The sequence below is a fragment of the Vidua macroura genome, chromosome 11 (genome assembly GCF_024509145.1).
Source record: "Vidua macroura isolate BioBank_ID:100142 chromosome 11, ASM2450914v1, whole genome shotgun sequence".
Lineage (NCBI taxonomy): Eukaryota > Metazoa > Chordata > Aves > Passeriformes > Viduidae > Vidua > Vidua macroura.
The window spans coordinates 15,633,315-15,646,001 of NC_071581.1; the positions used below are offsets into that span (position 1 = coordinate 15,633,315).

A 12,687-nucleotide genomic window follows, 5' to 3' on the forward strand; every position below is an offset into this window, starting at 1 on the left:
GACAACAGAGAAGAAGAGGTAGCACGTCACTGCTGGTGGTGTGCAACCACAGGAAAGGTCTTACATTCTGCAGGGAACAAAGGATCTCTGAGTTCTTCTTGAATGAGATTTCAGAGAATCAGCTTCAGGAGTGTCTGAGGTGGCTATAAACAGACCAAACAAACAGCAACAAGGCAAATGGTAATGACTGCAGTCTCCTGAAGGGAGATGTGGGCGATGTAGCTCATCTGCAGACTGCTGTGTAATCCCTCAGCTGCTTTACTGCCTCCAGCCTGGGAGATGGCAAATAATATTTTAATTTTTTATATAGGCAGTGATGGCCCCAGGTGTTTTGGAGGAAGATGTCAGGGTTACAGCAGATAATTTTTGTGAAAACATCAGTTCAGCTCAGAAGTTGCAGAAGCTGATTCTGTGCCTGTGTGTGAGAAGACGGCTCAGTCCTTGCCTGGAAGTGTTTGAGTCCTTAACTTGATTCAGAGCTCTGCAATGCAGTTACAGCAGGAAAGAAGGAAGGGTTGGAAGTCTGAGCTGATGGGGCCATGGATCACTCTGTCTGAGCAGGGCTTACAGGAAAGGCTGTGACTGACAGATGTCTGACAGACTAATGGCTTGGGTCCTTGTTAAGTCAAAGCAAACTTGCAGGAGAGGATAGTTGCATTAGTGTGGATATAAAGTCTCTTGTGAAGATGTCATCTGAAATGTCAAGGTGTTGGCACAGCAGTGGGTTGATTAAGCTCTGGTTGTGTTTGTGGCTCATGTACAGGCAGCTGCACAAAAACCAGAGGGCCTGATCTGAGAGTTAATAGGAGGTGGCTGTAAGTACATGTCATGGTAATTCCAAGCACTACCCTACCCAGCTGAAAAAGACTGTCATGCTGACAAATGGTCGTGTTCTTGCACGAGGCAACTTTCTGGGAGCAGTGACCTGGCCATAATTTCCTAAGTTTTGCGTGGGAGGAGAGAGAACAAAAGTTTTGTGGTCATTCAAGTGCTCCCTTGCCAAATGCTGGCTCAGTCTGTTACATAAAGTGTGTGAACCTCTTGGAAAAATGCCAGAACAGGCAAATGTATTTCTTAAAATCAGTCACTGGATTGAGGCCCTGTGCTGTTGTTTGTTGGTATCAGGAGGGGCTGGCCTCTAGGTGCAGGTCTTCCTCCTTTTCAGCAGCATCTGGGGAAGAGGCACTGCGAAAGCCTTGCAGCCAGTGTCTTATCGACATGCAGCGTGTGGGATCTCTGGCAGCTGCCCCTGCCACGGTGCTGCTCTTGCTGCCAGAGGCCAACTCCACCGCAGTCTAAGCTTGCATTGGGAACCTGAGCTTTTGGAGAGCTCGGGGCTTGCTCAGCAGTGCGTCCATTTATTAGTCACCGTGCTACTGGGACAGCTCTTCTGGCAGCAGATTTGTGAAACCACGGGATTAGTTTGCTCTCATCTGAGAAGCTTGACATGTGAATAGTCCTATTAAAAGCTCCCAAACCCTCTTGGCTGAAGCTTGGTGACTAGCCCAGCAGCTGGAGGAGGACAGGCTAGTGTAAGGCACTGATACACCGTGGGATGCACTGAGTCAGGGTTCATAAATCCGGTCCAATTTTTGGAAAATATGTTCTGTTTTGTCTGCTTGGATGCTAAAAGATTCAGAAAAGTTTAGTTCTGCAGTTTGTGGCTGGCCTTCCTTGTAAAAATGAATTCCAAGTGTTACATAAACATGGCCCTTATTCCAGTTGCAACATAACGTGCTGGCTCTTGTGCTGTGGAGTTGGGGGCACAACCCCTTCATGGAGCAGGGCAAAATGTTCCGGCCAAGCAGCTCATGGGAGCTTGCTCAGAGCTGTTGGAGAGCCTGCAAGGCACAACGTGCAGCCTGTGTGCCTCTGGTCTAGATGCAGTGCAGCTCTGACTTCCTGGAAGTACAGCAAACTTCTTTTTGTGTCGCCGAGTCTGTAGCATCAAGTGACATGATAGCAAAGCAGCTGCTTGCAGCCTCAAAAGCAGAGTTTCAGGTTGTGATGACAACAAAACAAACCAATGGTGTTGGACTTGAGGAAATAAGCTTTGGCAGCTTCCTTGCTGAAGGCAGATCTGGGAGGATATGCAATAGCTGCTTCCTCTCCAAAGTCCTGTATGCTGCAAAACAACATCACATGCCTTTTTGGGCAGACTTAGCTTCCATTAGAGCTCTGCACAACTACTGGGAACTGCAAGTGGGAGGTATATGAATGCAACTACTGCAGTTCCTTGTGCCTTCCCTTGTAATCTGAGCTTATGGGTATAATGCTCTTACCAGGACCTTTTCTCTCATATTCGTTGAACATATTAATTGATCAGTTTTGTTCCATGTTTTCTCCAGTTTCTGCTAAAAGCGAACTAGTAAAGTCCTGATCTGTCAGGAACTTAATTTCCACTCAGACTCCAAAATTCATCATTTAGGAGCTTTAAAAGTGGGACAAAAACTCATTAAGATGTAGTTCAGGTAGGTATCCCATCTATCTTTGCTTTCAGAAATTAAGCAATTGCAGAACGGATGGGCCAGAACCCTTTGTACACAGGTTGCTGCCTGTGAGCTGGGCTTTTTGAAAACTTTAGGAAGTGATTACTATCAGTAATAATCCTGTGCAGGCTGTGTGGAGGTGAGGGACATTCCAAGTTCTGGCATGATCTGGTGTTTGACTCTGTGGCAAGGTTTGTGCTGCAGACTTGACTAAGTTACTCAGGCAATGTCTTCTCCCTTGCTAGCGTGAGCATAAGCCTGACCATGATTTGGTAGAACAAACCACAGCTGTTCAGCTGCAGATTACCCTGGGGAACAGAGATCTAGGTTAGAGCTCTGCTTTGCTTCAGCCTTGATGTGTGTAGTTGGATGGGGAGCTCTTTTTGCTACATCCAGGATTCATAGAATTATTGAATGGTTTGGGTTGGAAGGGACCTTAAAGACCTTCTTGTTCCAAACCTCCTTCCATGGGCAGGGACACCTTCCACTAGACCAGATTGCTCCAAATGCTGTCCAATCTGGCCTTGAAAAATTCTGGGGATAGGGCATCCATTACTTCTCTGGACAACCTGTGCCAGTGCCTCACCCCTGTCCCAGGGAAGAATGTCTTCCTAATATCTAATCTAAACTTGGTCTCTTTCAGTTTGAAGCTGTTACCCCTTGTCCTGTCATTCCATGCCCTTGTTAAAAGTACTTCTGCAGCTCTCCTATAGCCCCTTCAGGTACTGAAAGCCTGCAGTAAGGTCTCCCTAGAGCCTTTTCTTCTCTAGGCTGAACAATTCCAATCCTCTCAGCCTTTCCTCATAGGAGAGATGCTCTATCCCTCTAATTATCTTAGTAGCCTCTTCTGGACCTGTTCCAAATAGTTCAATGTCTTTCCTGTGCTGGGGACCCCAGAGGTGGATGCAGTGCTGCTGATGGGGTCTCACCAGAACTGACTAGGGGAGCAGAATCCCCTACTTTCTACAAGTGCCTCTAAAACTCTCACGTAAACCACTGAGAAATATGACAAACTGAGTGGTATTTAAATCTCTGGCCTTTATTTATACTGAACAGTGGGAACATCTTTGTAACTATGGAGTGCTGGGTCAAAACCATCTTTGCTAGAGCTCCTTGGAAATACCCAGAAGAGTCAGTTGGCTTGGAAGCTGTTCGACTCCTGATCCCTTGGGCTGAGAACAGTATCATGCTGTACAAGCTCAGGTTGGAGCCTGAGGAGGAGCTCTCCAGCTTGTGCCTCTGGCTGGGTGTTATGTCAAAAGGTCAAACTCCTCAAACCAGGCTGCGTGCTTGCTCTGACCTTGGTGCTTTGGATACTTGTGCCATAATGCTGAGGACTCTTATGGCTCAGTGGAAGCGAAAGGCAGCCTCAGTAATGCTGCTTCAGAAAAACCAGGGAGAATTGTCTTCTTTTGTTTTCTCTGGATAGTGTGTTCACATCTGGTTTGACTCAACTCTTCCAGCTCCTCTCCTTACCCCATAAAGGCCTTGAATCCCTGGGAGGATGCTTGCCTAACTGGCCCTCTGAGGTGAAACTGAAGGGAGATGAACATTGTGTACCAATGCAACTAGTAGAGCTTTGAGGAGTAGGATTGTATGACGTTCCTTAGTTCTGGATTCAGTTTTTCCACAGAGACGCTTAAATGCTTTTGGCTCAAACAGTGCTTTTATCTTGACAGAACTCAGTGTGTTGTGGTTGCTTATTGGCCAGGACTGCAGCTTGGTTGGGCACCTGACCTGCAAGCAGGGGTAACAGAGGAAACAAAGGTTTCCTCTGCTTGAAACTGGAGAAAGGGAAGACTTCTGAGCATGTTCTTCCATCCTGGGCAGGGATTGCCTACCCTGTAAGATGGATTTAAATGGCCTTCATCTTCACTAGCCCCTCTCTACCTGTTAATGCCTGAATTCTATTTACCAGCACAATTAGCTGGGCTGCTTTGATAATGTAAGACCAAGATGGTTTATAATTTCTAAGTTGCTGTTTCTGTCTATCTGGTTTTGAAAGCTTTACAAATGTCTGCACATCACTAGTATCTGGGGAGACTTGCTGTGTGTGCAGTTAGGTTCTTGGTTGTGATTTTTGCAAAGGAGCCTGCAGCCAGAGCCCTTTTGGCTAGATGGAGTGCTTAAGTTATTTAGTTTTTTTATCCCCCTGGATTTCTAGCAAGTACCTCCTAGAAAATCAGTAAGCTTCCACCTTGACCTAGCAGAGTGAACAGCTGGCACCAGTGTGTGTGCTCAGTTACACAAATGGTGTTACAGATTTGCCTTTAAGATGAGGCAAGGCTGATACGGTGAAACACTGATCTTTTCCTGTGTTTGGGTTGTCCATGATAAAACTGAGAACAAATATATGTGTATGACCTAACACATGGGTTTTTGTCTAGGTGATCTTTCAGAGAAGAGGATGCCTAGAGAAGTGCTGAGCAGCAGCTTTTTGGCTGTGCTGAAAAAAACCCCAAACCTAGCCCAAAACCCTCTAGAGTGGAATTTTTCTTTCTTTTTCAGACTTGAAACTGCACCTCCAGAGCACAGACTATGGGAACTTCCTGGCCAATGAAGCCTCCCCGCTCACTGTGTCTGTCATTGATGACAAGCTGAAGGAGAAGATGGTGGTGGAGTTCCGTCACATGAGGAACCACGCGTATGAGCCCCTGGCAAGTTTTCTGGACTTTATCACGTGAGTACCAGCTGGTCATGAACAGCATTTGAAATGCTGGTGTTCCTCCAGACTTGAGAGTTCTCAGACCACCTTTCTACTCTGAGCCCTGCATCTGCTGTGTTTTATGCAGCTTCTTGACGGAAACAGGTGTCATTTAATCTGGAGGTCTCAAGGCAGCAGCATCGTATCACTGTGTTATTAAAGGCTTCTGTTCCCAGGGAGCATGTGCTCCATTGGTACAGCTGCTTGGCTGCCTTCCATCGCAGTATTGATTCAGTCTCTTAGAGGTACCATTTATCTTCATCCCTTGTGTTAAATGTTCTTGGTTTTTTAAAACTGTGGTCCTGCTGCAAAACATAGACATGCCATGTGTGTGCATTACAGGAGTTACCTGCTAGTTCTGAGGTTGATCAGCCTTCATCAAGGCTGATGTGATTCTCCTGTCCCACCCCAGGAGCTCTGGCCCCATCACAAACTGGAGTTAGGGAGTTAGGATGGCCAGAAATTGAACAACTTTCCCCTTTTGGGGTTAACCTTTGACTGGTTTGTTTTTCTTGGACAGCTCAGTGGAATACAGCAAATGCCAGCACTAGGGGAAGGCAGGACCTGGAATGTGCAGCAGGGAAACACAGGGCTGCAGCAGCCTTAGCACATCTCTGTCAGTTAGTGGAAACATATGGGGCTTCCACAGCAGGTTCAGCTGATGTGAAAAGCTTGAAATAGCCCAGCAGTCTTGAGGTATCGTCTCCCAGAGGTTTTGTACAACCCTCTGCTTCCCAGAGTGCTGCTCTTGTTTTGTTCAGTAACAAAATGGAATTGTTAGTGGCAGAGAGATACTAGTCCTAGCTTGCATCTGAAACATGGAAGTAAAATTGACTTCTTTCCTTTCCTTGGTCTATATTCTTGTAAGCTCTAGTTTAGCTTGCAAACTACACTGCCAATGGTCTCCTCTAACCACCAAGGAGGTGCCTCATGGACAAAAGTGAGTTTCTGGTTCGGTAGAATGTGACTTTAACTTGCATTTCTGAGAAGGAAATCACATTCTATTCTTGAGCGGGATAGTTAATGTTTCACCTCTGGTACAGTGAGCCTGTGATACTAATTATGCATTTTTGGCAGTCTGTTATCCTGCTTACCAGCTACAAGTTTTTGAATGATGCAGGCTGATGTAGAAAGATTTTTGTGGTTAATGGAAAAAATTTAAATTTTCATCTATCTGTGGCATCTCCTGCATTTGCAAATACTGACTATACACCCGTCTCTCTGCCATGTGCCTTTGTGTTCACTCCTTTCTCTGTCTGGGTGCTACTGCTATCTCACTTTCTAACCCAGTGGCTCCTATTTGTTATTTTCTGTGTCAGTGTGTTAAAGCTGTCTCCTAAGCCTTTCCTGTTTTCTTAGAAATAGTTTTTACTTCTAAGCTTGTCAGTAAAAATTTCTAGAGTTTTCATGTTTGGACCCAAATATGGAGCAAAACGTTACTAAGCTCCCATTTTGCAGCAGTGTTTCCACTGGATGAAGCAATTTCTAGTTCATCACCTTAGCTGTATGGAGCAATCTCTTTTATTCTCTCAAACTTAAGTTAACTCTTAAAACACCTCTTTGCCCATCTTGAATTTTCTGTCAAGACATCAGTGCTGTTTGAGCTTGGCAATGTTAGGTGGGTGGTCCTCCACTGTTGCTTTTCCTTTGCTGTTACAAGTTTATGAAAATGTCTCCATGAAATTATCATAGTAATCACTAATGCTTCTGTCACATCTGTTTAAAGGCAATAGTTTGGGCAGCACAGCAGTATCTTGCAGACTTTAAAACTTTGCTGTTGCCTAAGAGTCTCACTTTAAAAACCAGTGTGTGGCAAACATGAGCTGAATGGTCTCAGACCACTCCTGCCTTGGTTACACACTGCCTGACTTGGTAGGAAGGCTATGGATAGCTATGGAAATCCAGTTCCTCTTAACTTCAGCCCTGTTGATCTTTATTCAGTGTCTACCATCCACCTAGTGTTTTGCAGGAGACCTTAGACATCTTGTGTAATCAGAAAGGCTGGTTCTTACCAGCTGTTGGAATTATTTTTAAGAACTGGTGTTCTGCCCTCAATTTGATTTAACATTGGTCTTATTCTGCTTCTGTCATTCTCACTTTGATGCATTCTCTACAGCAAAACATGATTCTGTGCAGATTCCTCTGTCTCTTGCTACTGCATAATCTCTTTTTGAATATATTGTCTCTGTTCAGCACAGAATGTTCCTTCCTCAAGTTGCCTTCACTCTTACCTCTTCTTTTCCTTTTTACCCACAATATTTGCTTTAATGCCATTGTCTGCAGTGCTGCCTAGAGGAAGGCAAAAGGTGAAGTAGGAGAAAGTTGTTTTTCCATATGGAATGTCTCTACTCTTGTAGAGCCTTTTGTGCAAGGAGGTCATGTGTTCAGTTGGGTTTTGTTGTGGTTCTGCTGCACCACTGATGGAGGGGTATCCTCTGGGTCTGCACTCATCACACCAGTGGAGTATTGCTGAAGTAGAGAAGGTGTTGCCAGCTTTGACTGGTTCAAGGTGGGAGTCACTATCAGGGTATTAGAAACTCTAATAACTTGTAATGGCTCTTCAGGCAGGATAAACCTTGATACAGTGAACCACGAGGAGTTTGGAGAGTGTGCTGCTTTTGCCCAGTGGGTCTATCTTCTCTTGATAAACCTAGTATTTTGGTGACAGACCTAGCAGAAAAGAGACTTCTTAGGCTGCCTTTCAGACTGTGTTCCCTGAAACTGTCCCTTGAGTTGTTGTAGGTCTTGGTTTGGGGCAGGGTACAGAAATTTCAGAGATTTTGTCTGCTGATAGTGTAAAACTTCCCATGTGTGTCCCAAATAGTTGGAGTGGAGAACAGCTCACTTTGGAGCTGGTAGCACATACTTGTGCCAGTGGTTTTCATCTAGCTCAGGCGTGTATGGAGGCAGCACTGTAAAAATGTTCAGCCAGAAGGATGTTGGCAGTGCTGGGGATTTTGTGCTTGTGCACCCAGAGGTACTGTGTCGTCCTGCCTCCCTGGGTGACACTGGGACAAGCCTTTGCCTCTTGATTTTTCATTCTGGATGCACACATAGATAGGGGGTGATCTATCTTTGCCTTTTGAACATGACTATTTCCCACTCCATTCTTTCAGGGTAGTTAATGAGACTTGAGCAGGAAATGATAAAGACTGCTCCTGGTAGACAGCTCAAGGCAATTGAGGCACCAGGTGGTCAGAAGAAGAAATTGTACTCAACTGCATGTATCTGTGTGCTAATAGTATACAGGCTGAAGTGAAATAAAAAATAGTAGAAAGATGTGGAAAGTTTGAGCAGGGCTGGCTTCTGCAGGAGGAAAGCTTGAGTTCACTGAGACCTCTTTTGAGTTGTAAACAGAGATTTTTAACATTGAGTGGGATTGTAGGAGGTGTGTCTGGCTCAAATTGGAAGGAAATGTTTTGTAGTGTGTTCAGTTCAGCTTTGAAATTTATTGCTGCTTGAATGTCTTTGTATGTACTTATCTTTTTGGCCTTCTTAGGACTCCTGGATAACCTCATGTAAGATGGGCACTTTGGGGCCTATTAACACTCATTGATAGTGGCCACGCTGTGCATGGCTGATGCCAGGATGTGGATCAAGCACTTAAAAAACAGTCAAGCTTTCTCCTTCCTGAATGTCCTGCTGAACCTTTGAGGTGGTTTTGAGTGGATCATCGGGTGACTGTTGTGCTTGTTTTTTGAGGATGCTCTGATCTGACCCAGGACACATTGCTGACATCTGGGGAAATGTCTGATTGCAGGAGCAGCTGTAGTCCTTGTCTCCTCTGGCCCCAGCACCAACCTGCCAGGAGCCATGCTGTTTGTCCCAGGTGGAATGATACCACGTCATTTCACTTACCTCTTTGAAGCAGCGCCTGCAAGAAGTGAGGCCAAGGAGAGGAGAAGCAGCAATAGGGGCAGTGCAGGGGCTCTGGAGCAGAGGGTGCGTGTTCCATGCCCGGCTCCAGGGAGGGGAGGCCGCGCTGCCGGTTGCTTGCCGGAAGGTGGCACTCCAGCCCCGTGCTTCCTGTCTCCAGGTGCGCAGCGAGCGTGGGTGAGGATGGTCACCTGGGGAGGTGGACAGGAGTTAATCTCTATCCTGAGCATAGGAGAAAGGACAGTGTTTAAAAGCACGAGAACAAAACTGACCCCAGAACGCGGCTAGGCAGCAACCCCAAAGTAAGGTCTTTGTTCTCCAGGTCACTTGCTGACACTGATTTTTTTTTTTTTTTTGTCCTGTTGTGCTCCTCTCCTGGCACCACACTGACTCTTTCCTGGCTCTGGTTCTCTCCAGGAACTCTTCTGTGGCAAGTGTTGTGTTCTTAGTACCAAAATAAGGGAAATCAGCCAACTTCCTCAATTTGTTTTTTCAAGTGGTGGCTGTAGCTGGCAGCCTCTGCCACTGCAAGTAGAAAGCTCGACTTGCTGAGCCTGCTGCAGTCTCCATAACACACCTGCTAGCTCTGCATCTTGCCACGCAGCTCCTTGCTGGAAGTCTGATGGTGCTTCCCCATGTCTTTCAGCCAACCATAGTAGGATCTGAGTGATAGGCACAAATTGTCTGTTAACATCTCTGCTCCAACACAAACAATGGACTGTTTGGCTGAGGGAATGCAGTGATGTTCTGTAGGGCAGCAACAAACAGGTATTAAGTGTTCTTGAAACAGCAAAAGCCACTTCCTGAATTCAACAAGCACATATTGACTTGTGGGATGGAAGTGGGTTTTAGGTTCTTCTTAGTGATGTGCTGCCTTGCGTTTCTGTACAGGCTTTGTTCTTTGTGTTAGCCTGACGTGCTGCCATGGCCTGTCTCTCCTTCCTTCCAGTGTTCCTGTATATGGTTTAGATAGGAGCAACATTATGATAAAGAATCCCGACTCCAGCCTGCTGTAGCCTGATCAGATTGTCAGCTTTAGTATTTTTCCAGTGGCAGATAAAAAGGTTTAGTGGATTTTTTGGGTTGTTTTTTTTTTGTTTTTGTTGTGTGTGGGTTTTTTGTTTGGGGTTTGTTTTAGTTTTTTTTTTTTCCCTCCCCGTTTCTTCGGCACAGTCTCTTCCCTGCTCTGGGAAGCCTGGCTTTGCAGCAGACCAGTGTCAAGGCCCTGGCAGCTGTTGGGCCCCTTGAACCCTCACAGCAAACTGATGGGCAGAGAAGGGTTTGGTCTTGTCTTCAGTGGGAGAGCTGCTGGCAGCTGTGGACATGGAGTGTGCCATGGGAGTGAGGGCTAGGAGCAAGCTGGGTCTAAATACATCTTCCAAATCTATGATCAAGCCTGTCATCAGAGGACAGACTAGGTCATCTTTTATCTTTATTTTACCAGCTTGCAAGGGCTGGGAACCAGGTTCTTTTTTTGCCCCGAGGATGCAGCTGGGAACTTGGCTTTCAGTATGTTTTTGTGGTCACAAGATGTGTTTTTGATGAGGCTGCATGTACCTTTTCCCCTTGTGCCTTTTCTTAACTGACACTTCCCTCTGTTACCTTCTCCCTGACCCAGTCCTGCTCTGCCTCTCCCCTGCACTGGATAGATATAGTTTCTGCTGCACAACTTTGAATTCAATTTTAATTTTGCAGCAATGGTTTTTCTGGAGCCAAATTTTTCAATTGCTTCTTAAGCTGAAGAGCACTAATCTTCTTCTCTGGAGTAGGAAGTTGCCTGTCTTCATTCTAAAGGTACTGGAGTGTGCATCCTGGCATAACTGCAGAGGTTACAAAATATGACTGCATCCTTTTGAAATCCTTTCCTGCAGAAGAAAAAAACCCTCCAAATGCTTTACATTAGGTATAGTTCATTGTGACAAGTCCAGCAATCCAAAGGATCTTTCCTAATGGTGCTGCATTTAAAATTACACTGTACTGTTTCAGTCAGGTTCCTTGGTGGCAGTGGGGTTAGGAAGCAGAAATTACCATAGTGGCTGTGGATTCTGCAATAAAAGGCTTAAGAGCCTTTTCTGCAGAGATTGTTTTGGCAAAGCAGCACGGGTTTCTGACAAACAGCTTCCGTGTTTGCAGGGAGTGCAAAGTTGAACTGATAAGCCAAGTTCTTGGAGGGATTATGCAATATTCAAAATTAGAGGGCATTTAGCTAATGGTCTGGAAATGATCAGAGACTTGTGTTCTCTGGATGGTGGCATCAGAGCTGCATCTGCTCACCTGTGTTCCCAAAGGATGCTGATCTCGTACTGGTTTCCCAGAACCAATGTCTGTGGTGATGGACTGGGTTGCATGGTGGTGACCGTGGGAGTCATGGTGTGACTGCGGGTGCCCTCATTAGAAAGGGAATCTTTGAAAGGTGTGTTTCACTGTATATTAGATTAAAAGGCTGCTTTTTTTTCCCTGATGCCTGAAAAACATTTCATTTGGCCAGTGGATTTAAATGGGAACAGCCTAACTGTTCTGCTACAGGGCAGCACTGTTCTTAACAGCATGTTAACGCAGTGCCTGGCAAACAGTGAGCTGTGGTAGTGATCAGAAAAGCTAACAAAATGCTACTGGTGGCAGTAAAGATGCAGCAAAAAGTGAGTGATGAGCTCCAGATGTCAGCCTGTGTGTCACTAAGGGAAGTCTTCAGTGAAACTCTACAGAGTCTGAGAAAGGGCTCTAGCATGCAGGCTCTGGGTGATTAGGTGAGAATTTATTGCCCCTGGATATCTTCCCTGTCCAAGCTCATGCAGTGTCATCCACAGGCAGTGTGTGGACTTCTGTATCTTCTTGGGCTTTGTTTAAAGCTGAATTACTCTGGTGAGTCTGCAGTTGGCAGGAACAGTCCTTGTACTTTCCCCATGCTCCTTCTTGCAGTCTTTTCCTCAACAGGCTGAACAGAATGTTAGAGGCATAAAACAAGAAGGGTAGGGAGTATGTATTAGGAGGTTATCAATGCTGCTCAAATCAATTTGTATGACTGCAGCTTTTCCAGAAGAAAACCCATGTGCGGTGCCTTCAGCTGGGTGTGCACTCACTAAGCAATTCTGTTTACACGTAACATGCTTCACTCCTCGACTGGAACCATTTCCCATGATCTTTCATGCTTTGACCTTAGCAGCTTTTGTTTTCCTTTTACCTTTCCATTGATTTACCTTACTCAATACTCTAGACAGGCAAGTTCAGCCCAGAGAAGGTCTGGAGGACAAGGGCACTGTTTCTGAAGGCTTCCTGGGAGCATCTTGGGTCCTAGTGCCCTCCCAGGTCCATTCTGTCAGCTAGTTTGAAGTCTAGCAAACACTTGTGTAGAGCTTTGAATAAGTACCACAATATTTAGAGGCTGAGCTAAATCTTGTGTCTACCTCCTTTGGTTTACTGCATGTCAAGAGGGATGATGAATTTTCTTGTCTTCTGCTGGCAGCAAGTTTGTATGCACAGAGATGTTCTGCACATTGGCTGGGTCCAGACCACACATTCAGTGAGAAGCAGGTAAAAGCTTTTAGGCCTCCAAACTCATTCAGGTTTCTTAGCTACTAGAGACAGTTGGGGGCATAATGTGAACAGTGCAGCCTTTCC

At 45.6% G+C, this 12,687-nt stretch overlaps 1 protein-coding gene across 1 annotated transcript in view; it reads left to right on the top strand.

Annotated features, from left to right (window-relative positions):
• Nucleotides 1-12,687, top strand: part of ATP6V0D1 (ATPase H+ transporting V0 subunit d1) — a 34,720-nt gene that overhangs the window by 5,165 nt on the left and 16,868 nt on the right. The window contains exon 2 of the mRNA XM_053987131.1: nucleotides 4,998-5,169. Within this exon, the coding sequence (XP_053843106.1) occupies nucleotides 4,998-5,169 (172 nt within the window). The remainder of the gene's footprint in view (nucleotides 1-4,997; nucleotides 5,170-12,687) is intronic.